This window comes from Protopterus annectens, chromosome 5.part0 (genome assembly GCF_019279795.1).
Source record: "Protopterus annectens isolate FY-2018-M chromosome 5.part0, PAN1.0, whole genome shotgun sequence".
NCBI classification, from domain to species: Eukaryota; Metazoa; Chordata; order Ceratodontiformes; family Protopteridae; genus Protopterus; species Protopterus annectens.
Genome location: NC_056735.1, coordinates 869,542,080 through 869,555,729, shown reverse-complemented (window position 1 = coordinate 869,555,729; position 13,650 = coordinate 869,542,080). Strand labels below are relative to the sequence as shown.

Below are 13,650 nucleotides of genomic sequence, written 5' to 3'. Positions count from 1 at the left end.
TTTCTGAAAATATTACACATACTCCAGTATAACATATTCCTGATTATTTAATAGGCTTATAAAAATATAGTAGTTATTACCTATGTGAAATATTCTTTTTTAAGTATGGGCTCTAAAATTAAGACTTCCAGTAAGGACTTAACAATAATGTATTCAATAATAGTACAATAAATGCATCTTTGCAGCTTACGCCACAACTTTGCATAAAAGTATGCTACTTTATCTTGCTACTACCTTTGTACACTGAATCATACATATACTAAGACATCCTGTTTTACACTGTATAACAGAAGTTTTAGGGTTATCTCTTGCTGAAATACATTATGTTTCTTAATGTCAAAGTCCATCTATCATCTTTCTGATGTATCCGTGTGGCTGCAGAAATCTTTAACACATTTTTCAAGAAGTACCTCCTGCTGTCAGCTCCCATGATGGCATGTTTCTGTGTGTAATGCTATAGTATATGAAGGCCAGAAACAAACAGCACAGTAAGCGTGGTCAGAAAAGAACACATTAAAATAACTGTCAAGCAAGCATGAACTTTTCTTACGAAGTATAACTATCACCACAGGTTTTGCCTTCAAAAGGGGTTGGAAGCCACTGCAATCCACTGTGTCAACAAAACTGAAATGTCATTTAATAGATGAACTTGTATAGCATATGCCTGCTCAGAAATTAAAAAGCTCAGACATCTTGTATTTTCTCTAAGTATACTTACAATGTGTCTTGCTGCAAATACTCCATCAACTATAGCACAGCAGAATGCAGCCACTACTCCAAAGCTGATGAACACGATTGATGCGACAAGCTGGAAAGAAATTGAAAGCAATTTAACTGCTAAAGTCTTGTTACCGCACTTCTGTATCATTTATCCCCACCCAAAGGATGAAAGTGGCCCATAGAAATAAAAATCTGTTTGTAGATGCTTCAGTGTCTAGTGTGCTGTACTAAAGCAATTCAAGTTCACAGACCCCTTCAATCAACATCCACTTACAGTTATAACATTTTTATATTATGTAGCTTCATTTCATTGTCACACTGCCTCTAGTTCAAGTGCATTTCTATAATGTTTTATAGCATGAAATCACCAGATTAGTAACTAAAGTATCCATCCTACAGAAATATTACTGATAGCACATTCTCTCCTTACTGACCTAAACAAAGAGGACAGATCTAATGACTTCTTAATTATGCAAACGAGCAAATGAGGTTATATACTTCACTGAGAATACTTTCTGCAGAACAGTCAACGATACTTAAAGGATATAAAAAGTTGTTTTTTATGTTATTATTTACGTACTCCTGTTTTCTTGCAGTAACTGTGGAAAGAAGTCTAATAGCATGATGATCAGTCTATTATACTTAAAGCACAGCAGGAAAAAGGCAATGAAGCTGTGTACTAGTTGTTGGATGCTATTTAAACTAAGGACAAATGATGGGAAAGGAAGTAAAGCTTCTTTCTCTAGTGGGTCCACTCATGCAGAACCACATGATACATGGAATGGCTCCAAAACACAGGAATTATCTATACAACAACACCAGGCATCAAGTGTATTTTTGTGCAGCTGTAAATTAGGATCGCCTAACATCTGTGCAGTCTCAGTGTTCCTTTTAACCTGATAGTGATGAATGACTCTATTCCTCAGTAAGTACAGAGTTTAATTATTGTTGTTACAAGCTTGTAGTCTGTGTGGTATGACAAGCTTTAACCAACAGGAAGTAGTATAACGGAGGCATGTTCAGACGCCAGCCGCTGGCTAAAGATGTAGCTTTTGCCATGCCGTACTGAGGATAACACAGTACAGACTAATGGCCCATTTAATATACAACAAATACAAAAATATGATCCTCAAAATTAAATCATTGGCAGATGTGTCTTGACTTATTCAAGTGGCACCTGGTAAAACATTAACCAAAAAATAATAAAATGTGAAAGAAAAAATGGTTGCTTACTGAGAATGAATGTTACAAAGAAACATATTCAGGTACAATATCTGTATCTATGAACAAAGGTGTGAGCTAGAAGCAATTATGGAGAAAATACAATAGCAATACGATAATAAATATAGCAATTAATCACAAGTGCACATGGGTTATGCTGGAATTTACTTACATCACATACTGATTAGTCTTAAGGACAAGCTCCACAACAAGCCATGACTTCTTGGTATTACAATATGTTCTACAGCTTATTTAAATTAGGTTAACTTGTTTAATTTCAGTTATTTTATGACTGGTGCTAAGATGTCTGATAAAATAGTGCAAATACATTTTCTAAAAAAAGCTAAAAGTAAACAGAAGCTTAAAACAAACTAATATATTCATATTTACTGAATACTTGCAATAAGTGTATCCACGCTGTAACATATTTGAATCATAAACACAATTTGTCAGAAAGTGTTGTTATACTCTATGTTTACTGCACACAAACTACTACAAATGGATATTACTTAAAGATCAAATACAAAAGTTTGTCTACCCTGTCTTTTTAAACTTCCAGTCAGTTTGCTGTCCATGCAGGCTCTTGTTTACAGTTATGCTATAAAATACAGAAAAAATATATAAAATGTGTGTTACAGGTTTAAAAATAATTATACAATGACTGACCATTAATATTCTAAAATGAGCATGCTGATTGGCCATCCCAACCACCATGCCCATTGTAAATCCGAGAATATACCAACGGAAAAAAGTCTGGTCGCCTGGACTTTTTTCCATTGTTATATTCTTTAAGTTTTATTTATTTTTTAACAAAAATAAAAAAAAAAATCTGTAATCTGGACTCCGGACATATGAGAGAGAGACAGGATAGAGAAAATACTAGGAAAATCAGGTACGTTATTTAAAACTAAAGACACATACCTGATTTTCTTTGTATTTCCTCCATTCTCTCTTTCCTACCCCTAAACTGTTTGAAACCTTTTTTATTAAAAAAAAAACAAGAAAAAAGGAGCAACGGAGACTTTTTTCCTCCATTGCTTCCTTTCCAAAATCTCTGATGTATTGGGTAAGTATTGGAATGCAAGTTCCATACGCATGCACAGTACATCAGAAAAAGCCCCAGGATACCAGAAAAATGTGGAAGGGAAGCATTATACAAAGACATTATTTAAGAAAAGTAAGTATTTTTTTTCTTAAATAATGTCATTGTATAATAGCAATAACCAACTCTGTGGTGTGGTATATTAAGATTTATCCATGGTTGGCTTTATTTAATCAATCGGGCTTTGCCCTTGTGATTAAACCACACCAACTGTGAGTAAATCTTAATATACCAGACCAATGTCATTGGTTACTGCTTAAATTTAAAATAGGCTACCTTGCATCCTATTTGGTACACATCTGTATGCCTAGCAGCATGAAAACATAATCTGAGGGGTGAATCTGCTTCACTAGATGTATTACAAAGTAATGGAAACAAAATGAGAAAAAAAGCTAATTTACAGAAAAGCTGTATTAGTTCTTGGAAAAAAAATAATACTCAATAAATAACTGCGGAAGTGCAACTTTAGTCATGAAATATTAATATTGCCAGACTGTCCGTTCTGTGATTTGCTTCTGGTTTAAAATCTGGAAAATGGTTATAGACACATAGCCTGAAAAAAAAAAAAAAAAAAAAGTACCCCACGAAAACTTACCCATACCCTGTGATCACACCTCTCAGCTGTCCCTGATTTTCTTCCTAATCCTTCTTAAAGCTGGCAATTTGGGATAAAATGCTGTAGATTACACTTCATAAATAATGACAATAATTAGAATTATAGACTTCTGTTACTTCAGAAAATTATTGTTAATTCATGTTGTATTATTCTGTCATATTCTCAAGTCAATAGTGCTTATATTTTGTGTCCCTGATTATTTCTAGATTTGCCCCTGATTATGGAGGTAAGAGGTTGAGAGCTCTGCTTGTGACAAAGTTCCTGGACTTCTAAAAGGGAAAAAGAGATGTGTCCTTAGGGAAGCATTAGCAGACATGTAAATTATTACACTATGGAGGAAGGGGTTTCTGCCCCACCCCCAAAAAAAAATTACATCTTCATGTCACAGTCTTCACAGATTAATGTCAAGAAATGCAGCAGTGTGATTCATGGCAGCGTGGAATTTTAAAAATACTATTTTATGTGAAAATAGAACCAGAACATCCACTAACCACAACTGATCTTCCCAACAGTGTTTAAATGGAATGTAGATATGGCATTCTATTTTGCACCTTCACATATAATCTTTAAAGATTCACTGTTACATTCTTAAAGTGTATTGATCTTGTTCTGGGTTAAATGTAAGCAACAAACCTTTAGACTTGGATATAACCTCCTTACCATATACAATACCAAATTATGCATTTTTATGCAAAAAATGTGTTGGTTTTGCATTTTATTTTGTTGATATGGATGGCTCCCTGATTTTTTCTTTATCCGAGCTGAAAACCTCTGCCATGACATCAGGAAAGACTGAACCCACACTGCCTCACTACCTAATTTATTGTATAGCCTAATCTATTTCCATGCTACATGCATGACCAGTAGTTTATTGCTTCCTAGAAATAAACGTTGACAAGTTCTTGCAGGTGGAACACCACACATTGAAAATGAACTTGTAATGATGTAGTATTCAAAGTAAAAGGCTGCTTCTCTAGACAGGAAAGTTGGTTTTCATTGCCCATAATGATTTGCAGTTACATCGTTGCCCATTAACTACCATGATTTCATTTTATGGGTTTGGTTATAGAGAAACCCTGAGTAAACAATGAAACTAAAAATCAAATGGCACTGTAAAATCTTCAGTTTTAGCAAAATTATCTGCAACCCTAACACGAGGAGAATAACAGGAAATAAAATTAACTGTAAAACAAAGATGCTTCTGAAAGCAAACAATACACATAAGAATTATGGGGAACTAAGACATTATGTGCCTTAGCAATATTCTTGGACCTCTCCAAAGCATTTCATGTGGTATCCCACTTAGTCCCGTTTCAAAAAATACTATTAATAGGCTGCAGTACTAATGCTCTTGCATAGTTTACTTCATAATTGCATGATAGTTCATAACGTAGTGGTACAAGACACAACCTCCTGACATTTCAAATAAAAGATCAGTGCAGAAAGAACAATGAATCAATAAACAAAGAAATCAGTATCATGCAATATGCCAGTGATTTAGCACTAATCTTTCTGCAAGTAATTGAGAAGCACTCATTCTAGAAATACAAATGTTCTTCAATCAACTAGTCTCATTGTTTTTGCCAAATAAAATTAATATTAGATGAAAAAAACAATCATGCTTCTTGGGGGGAAAACTTCAAAGGCAGTAAAAATTAATCTACCTTTTCTACTTTTAAAGCATAAACAGGCATCAAAGAGATCATCAGTCAGTGTTAATACCTCAGCAAAGTCTTAGACAGCAGCCTTTTTAACCATTGATGTTATAGATCTTTACACTTCCATCCCCCACCTTGAGGGAGTTGAATGGGTGAGCCTAATGTTAAAAGATAAAGGGGCACCGTTATCAGAAATACACTTGATAGAAGAATTAATAGATATTATTTTTACTAACAACTATTTTATATTTGATGGTGAATGTTCCCTCCAAAAAAGAGGTGTGGCTATGGATTTGCCATGTGGTGCCAGTTTGGCCAACCTTGTCATGGCCTACTGGGAGAAAACATTTATTTTCAGTAAACCTCAACACATGGCGAACCTGGTGTATTATACCCGCTTTTTGGATGATATATTTATCGTCTTTCAAGGCGATGATATACAAGCACATACATTCATCAATTATTTAAATAGCACCACTGATTTTTTCAACTTTACATTTAACTTCAGTGGTGATACGATCGACTACTTAGATGTTAAACTATCTAAAGTCCTAACAAATAAAAGGTTAACATCAAGAATCTTTAGGAAGGCCACTTACTGTAATTCATTTCTCCATTTTACTATCAGACATCCGTTTGCACAAAAAAGGTCTATTATTAAAGGTCAACTTATAAGGGCAGCAAAGATGGTTTCTATCTACGAGGACTTTCTTGATGAATGTAATTTTCTTAGTGGTATGTTTCAAAAGCGGGGATACCCTATTGATTTATTTAATTCATTGATAGATGAGATACAGTGTAAACGGTACAATGGCTACTTTAAACCTATATTATGTAGGAGAGAGGTCATACTTGACCTTTGGCCTGCTACTTGCCATTCCAGTAACTTTCATTTTAATTCCAACATTGACCAATACATCAATTCTAGGGTTATCTCACAACCTAACAATAACACCAGTTTTATGACAACTTATAGCAAAGATAGTACAAATGTATGTTCTATACTGTATAAAAATTGGGTTTTTATTAGTAGAGATAATTCTCTTCTTGAAAAGTTAGGTAAATTCCCTAGTATAGTGTTTAGAAGGGGGTCTAACTTAAAGAATTTGTTACAAACTGATGGTTCATCATATCATAATAGAAATGTAGGTATGTTTAGTTGTGGTGCATGTAGAATGTATAAACATATTGAAGTAGGAGCTTCTTTCACCATTAATAACAAAAATTTCAAATTCAACCATAAATTGAACTGTGAATCTAAATTAGTGATATATATTGCAAAGTGTAACAACTGTACGGCGTTTTACGTTGGTAAGACGGATCGCAAGTTCCGTGAGAGAATATACGAACATATACATGACGTAGATAAAAATAAATGTGAAAATGCTTTAGCTAAACATTCCCACTCTAGTGGTGGACATAAATTCAGTTTCAAAGCTCTTGATCAAATTAAACCTGGTGTTAGGGGTGGGCCTACAGCCTTGCTCCTAGAGGAACGTGAATTAGTTTGGCAGTTATTGTTAAATGCCTTTTATTTTCCAGGTTTAAATGAAGCTTGTAATATTTCTTGTTTATTGAAACTGAAGAGTTTAAATAGATAATATGTTACCTGTTGCAGTCATTCATTAATTATTTAGAATGACTTTTAAATGTGTTTATTATTTTTTTTATTTTACAATTAGAATACATTGTTTACTACCTGTATTCACTACTGAGTGTTAGTTTTATGTGTGAAAGTTGTGATTGTACAATAATGGATATTTTTTTATGTTTTAAATTAACTGTGGGATGAATGTGAACATTTTGCCTACATTGTTTCCTTAAAATAGTTCCCACCAGTGGTATTTCTATCTGACTGGTGGTTTTTGATCATGTGATACTTTGTTCCTTGTATTTAAAAATCTTCTTGAACACCTGTATATTTTTTTGGTTGTTGTAATACCATTTCTGAAGAAGTTACATCCTTAATAAACCTAACCATCATAGCTCTTACAATATCACCTAAGTGTACTTGTAATTAATGCACTGCATATTGCTTTCACTTTTTTGCTCACCATTGTTGGTTAGCCTTACAATATGGACATAAACTGTTACATATTTGTCATCTTATTTAATTTATTCCATGTTGCCAACCTTCTTCAACAACTGCTCCTACTTTTTTCATCACTATACCATTTTAAGAGCTAATTTGTACTACACTATATGATATTATATGAACATGTCACATTTAAGTTACATATCACTTGTTACTTTTGGTTATACTCACGCAAACTACTGTACTTTATGCATTTGTTAATCAGTGTTAAACTGAATTTAATGACTGTGCAACCAAATTTGTAATAAGATTTCACCCCAACTTCACCCAAAAATAGACTCAGTCCAGTAAGGTTAATTCAAGTGAAAACAACTCTGTATGCGTACTGTGTTTGTGTGTGTGTGTGTGTGTGTGTGTGTGTGTGTGTGTGTGTGTGTGTGTGTGTGTGTGTGTGTGTGTGTGTGTGTGTGTGTGTGTGTGTGTGTGTGTGAGACAAACTTCTGAGATTAGAACACAGGAAATAATTCAGAGGAACTTTATCAAATATCATATAAAGGAAGACTCACCCTTTTATCTTTCCATTCATATATAGATTATTACAGGACAATTTCCTTTATCAGGAACAGTCTAGTTAAGTTTGACTTTTAAAAGAATTTCATTAGTTTATATCATTACCATAATGTACTACAGAGAAACAATAGTTGACTTTTCAGTTTAATAGACAGTGTTTGCAGTTAGGCTTAACTTCTTTGGCATGGAGACCAGTGTTCCCCCTTGTACAGAAGAAGGGACTCCATTTCCTGAACGTGAAAAGCAGGCCCATTTCTTCCCCCCTTCCAGTTTCTGTCACTGAGGTTTGTATGAGGAACCTTGCAAATGATTACTGAGTGGTCCAGGATGCTGCTGCTGCACAGGTGAGGTGATCTTTTGTGCCATGCTACCATAAAGTTGGTTGGGGTTGTTTAGGTTATTTGAGTCATGCAAGGTGAGCATTCTATCTTCCTGCCCCAAAATGTATTTGTTGATGAGATTTGTTTGAATATTAAGGTTGGTTGGGTTATCATGTATTGACAGGCAAGAATTCTCCTACACTACTCCTAATGTATTTGTTGTTATCAGCTGAGTTTGCTGAATGTATTAAATTATTTGATAATAAACTGGTTGCAGTCTTTGAGGTACTTTTTTGTGTTTGGCTATGATTGGGTCTAGGGGAAATAATATCATTAAGTGGGATCATTGTGTAGCATAATGGCTCCTTTACTTATAGAAGAAGCTTTCAGAATTATCTAGGGCTTACTTATTTTGTTTAAGCACATTTATACTCTTGATAATATTTTAAGGGACAGCTGAATACAAAAAAATGCATCATCATCCCCTTTGAGGAGAGAGATATCCCCACAAATTATCACATTAATAACAACATTCTAAGCACACAGTCAGTTGTGAGGGATTTGGGCACCCAGATTGATAGTAGCCCGACTTTTGACCACCATGTTGCTTCCATTGTACGGAAAGCATTCTACATGGCCCACTTTATAAGTAAGGATATTTCATCCAGGGACAAGGAGGTCATAACATCCTTGTATTCTTCCCTTACAAGGCCCATTACTGAGTACAATGCCCCATTCGGCATGTACCTCGCAAAGCACATGCAGCAGCTAGACAGACCACAGGGGGTCCTTACCAGGAAAACCCAGGTTCTCAAAAATCTACCATACAAACACAGGCTAAAAGCCCTATCCCTCTATTCTCTTTCATACAGACTCCTCAGAGGTGACTTATGTCTGGCATACAAGGTAATCTCAGACTCCACCTAGATGGGACTGCTGCATATATGCAAATCAAGCTGCACTCAAGTAACCCACACACACAGCCTCAACCGGGTCTGTGACATCAATAGGACTTGCTGGCAGGACAGATTTGTGTCCCAGAGACTCCCCCATCTATGGAATAGGCTCCCTCTTCACATCAAGCAGAGTACCTCTTTACCCCTTTTTTAAGCGCAATCTGGATAACTGGATAGGAAATAGAAAATACATCACTGGAATTCCACCCGTGTCCCTGCTAGACAGGGGTATCAAGTGCTGATTTGTCTATGCAGGGGCTAAACTCTTGGCTAGGCTTATAAGGTCCTCAAAGCCAATAGCCTAGTAACATCCTACGGTCCTATGATCCTATGACAGAAAATATAAAATTTATACATCAAATTACAACTGCCATGAAGCTCTGATGTTTTTGGAATACAAGCAGGAGGTTAATGACATGGAAGTGCATTAATTAATAGGACAAGAGATGTCGGTGGCCAAAGGGGAAACTGACATGGAAAAGAGGAGAAACCCATTGCCACACATAAAGAAGTGGAAAGCATAGAAACATTGACAGAAGTCTAAAAAACCTTAACCGCAGTGTGGACCATTTGATTGATACATTTACCCATGATGAAATATGCCAGCTTTGAACAGAGAACAGGCTGAATATGTTATTACATTGACAGCTGGGATTTGAACCTGATGCGGCTTCACATGAGTCAGTGTCATGTAAACTATTATTCTGAAGAACTTCATCAAACCTCTACCTTATGTTTACTAACTCAGAAATATGAATGAGAAAGTAGAAATTGCATTGTAAAAGAAATAAAGCAGTTCTCATGTTAATAAAGTATCTTTTATTTTCTCTGTCACATTTGTCTAACAAATAGCCAAATATTTTCATGACATTTGTACACCAAAACTTCCAACAAAGCAGTCTAATCTCATCAGTGAGTAATATATTGATACTATGTACTATTTCCTTGTTGCAAGACTAAGGTGCGGCTAAAATGAATCTCTTCTTAATGCTCTGCATGCAATAGCTTGCAATCCATTAGATGTCAGCCATTTGGAAGAAAAAAGAAATCTGCCCATAAACAGCAAGCCAGCATATATGTGAACGGTCCTACTTTAGTTTCTTGGCATGAAGTCAGGCAACAAAAAATTGATCCACACTGTCACTTTTGTGGACTTTTTATTGACTGCAGATAAGCAAGGGAGCAAGCTGGGCCTCCTCCTAAATTTAGGGACTTTCTAGAAAGTGATTTAAGGGAAAGACAGCAGGTACATTTTTCCTTTGCTACTATCAGTGCTAGAAGTATTGAATCTCCACAACTTAAGGAAAGAAAGAGTAAAATCCAATTTTAATATACCAGACCAAGTCTGATTTCACCTCAGAAGCATTGTTAATTATCTTACTGTTCCACAATGTTCTAAACAGATATATATATATTTTTTTTAATCAGAGACTATTTTGAAAGTCGATATACAAATTGTGCCTGAAAGGCTGTGTGAGACTGTTTATTTTGCCAGAAAAAACATGGATAAATCCAAGATATGGACTTGGGTTGTAGGGAATCTCTCTTGACTTATTGCACCAATAACATGGGTCATCTTATGATGTCATTGTTATAAATAGCTGAATGACACTGGTAAGATATAGGGACTAAACTATCAAACATTACATTTGTCAAAATGTAATTACAGATTCTAGTTGTCTACTGATGTACTATGTTCTTCATCTGTAACTATGTAATTTTTAATTGGTATGTTGATCAAATTGTTAATTGCTATGTAAATCCAATGTAACTACTGTCTGTATATTTTAACTGTGGAGCTTTTCTCCCCAGGCCTCCGCTGAAAATGGACCTACATCCAGTCGGACACTCCCGGTCAACAAATGTTAATAAATAAATAAAAAACAAGCAGCATTTATCTAATATTTGTACCCACCATAAGGAGAGAAGAACATTTTTGTTAGGAGTGAGAGCAAATGGTTAACAGGTGTGGGGAAAGGTAATTTCTGGTCTGACTAACTTGTGAAAATACCAAATGTTGGGGTGGGATAGATTACAAAACCAAGAGGAAAATGCCCTATCTGACTTAGAGGAGGCAGAGGTACACAAGAAAGAATGCAATAAGTGTGTTTTGAGAGCATCTTGAAATCAATCCAGTGTGCTGCAGATTTCTCAGTATATATGGAATAATTTATTTGCAAACAGATGATGCTGGGAAGGATATGGAATATAATTGTCTACAAGAGAGCAAGTTAGAAAAAGAAAATGAAAAAGAATCAGCAGTAAACATGTCAGGAGATGAGACTTCTTTCTCTTAATGCAAACTGTATTAAGCTAAAACACTGGAAACTGTTACTGACTCTACTGAAGACTAGTATTGTGATATTTTTTTTTTGCCTTCAGTATATTTTTTAACTAAAAAGAAGGATTAAAAGGTGGAAGAAGGAAACAGGACTTCTTCTGTCTGTTTTAAATTAGTGTTCCTGGGTATTAGCTTGGATGAGGAAACAAATGAGGTTGAAGTAGTGAGACAGTGGGTGGGGGTGGGAGATTATTGCATTACAGCCGAGTGACGTCTCCAGGCGTTTCTGCAGTTACACCCTACTGCTCCTCTAGGCATCAAATATTGCCTGTTCATATTTGCAATAATAATTCCAAAACCATGTTACATACAAGGTATTGGAAAATTTTGTTTTGAAGCATACATGATAGCAAACACAATTGTACTGATATATGACCTCTGTCAATGGGTATTTGTTAAAAATGTAAGGTGATAGCTTCAATTTTTAAATGCTGAAGCCACGCCCACTAGGGGTTAAAGGTATACACCCAAAAAAGCTCTACTGGAGGGAATGAGTTAAAAGAAAGGGGCCACTTCATGAGAATAAGCAATTGTGTTCTCTACTTTATGACAGAGAGAATCTTAAAATGTTTGAAATACTAAGACATTATCTTAGGAATACTAATTGTTTATGAGTTGGTTATTTTCACTTAACAGTGATCTTCTGCATATCTTACTCATAGGTTCATAGAAGGTTACTAACAGCCCTACAGCCCTTGCAAGCCTAGCCATAACTATCTCAAGTTGCACCAGTTGTCAGTGGTTAGGTGAGTGAAGTTCAAAAAGGTAAGGAACTATGGTAGTTAATATCAACTTCTTCTGTCCAGGAGGGACATAGGCGCCACCCCAGTAGTGAATTTGCAGTCACCCATCCATTGATCTAGGTTGCATTTGAAGAGGGTCAGGGAGGGGCTCTTTTTTACATGAATTGGAAGCTTGTTCCAGAGAAGTGGCAGTCTCTGGAAGATGTATCTATCTCTATACAGATAACATGGTCATTCACAGATCAAGTCACGCTCACACCAACTTTCAGTTCCAGTTCCAGTCAAGCTTACATGAGCTCCACCAATCACTCATAAAACATAAGCAACTTTTCAATCCCTCCAAGAACAAAAGCTATGCTTGTTAGAACATCACAGAAAATTCACCCGGTACCTGACTTTTTAACTAGCTTTGACTTATACAACTACACCATAGAAACTACATCCACCTTCAGATAACTAGGATTATGGCGTGATTAATCTCTAAACTTTCATTTGCACATAGCCAGAAAAAAGAGTAAAAATAAACTTTCTCGGCCAAAAAATATCCCCTTTTTTATCTCAACCACCCAGAGCAGCCATGACCAAAGGGGTTAGCTTTTCTCAGCTAGAATATGGACAACCCATTTTTGCACCTGCCTCTAAAACAAACACCACCACACTCCAATCTTCAAAAGCATCTGCTGATTCATTACAAACTCTCTTATCCATGAGTGTCACTTTATTACCTAGCAAAAGCCAAATGGCTTCCCATGACCCAACATTACAAACTACTCCAACTGCAGGCATTTACTCCCCTTGCAGAAAAACGTCATGAAAAACCTTCTCATACAACCTGAGACTCTTCTCACAAGCCACAGCAACTCCCACTGCCCCTAGAAGTAAACTCCACAGCACTGGACATGCATTCTCTTCTCGGGTACCTAATCCTTGACAAGATCTTCCCAGTGACCTAAAGGAAACAAGCACTTGCTCTGAATTCACAATGCAGCTCAAAAAACATCTCTTCATCCAAGCCAAATGTGCCTGCTTTAGCAAAGTACATATTACCTACCCCTCTCTGCCCTCCACTTTTCTGCTCCTCTCACAGAATTACTGATGTTTGACTCCCTTTAGAAACTAACATTATATTCTGCTTGTTTACTATAACGCAGAGCTAGCCATAGGTCAACTGGTGTCCTAGGTGAAATGGCTGTACAGTGTCCCCCTCATACACACACATAGACATACACATATCACTCAATACCTCTCTGTCCTGGCCTGCCTATGCTGCCCAGATTACTTTTTTCTTCTTTTTTCCAGACAGTTTGTCTTACTTTTCATTTTTTCCTTCATGTATTCATTCATTTATCCATCCAACATATTTTAAGT

The 13,650-nt window shown here is 35.8% G+C and overlaps 1 protein-coding gene across 1 annotated transcript in view; it reads right to left on the bottom strand.

The window, feature by feature from the left end:
* The window catches only part of LOC122802869 (transmembrane protein 255B-like), a 972,295-nt gene that overhangs the window by 603,991 nt on the left and 354,654 nt on the right, over positions 1 to 13,650 (bottom strand). The window contains exon 4 of the mRNA XM_044072667.1: positions 719 to 808. Coding sequence (XP_043928602.1) covers positions 719 to 808 — 90 coding nt within the window. The remainder of the gene's footprint in view (positions 1 to 718; positions 809 to 13,650) is intronic.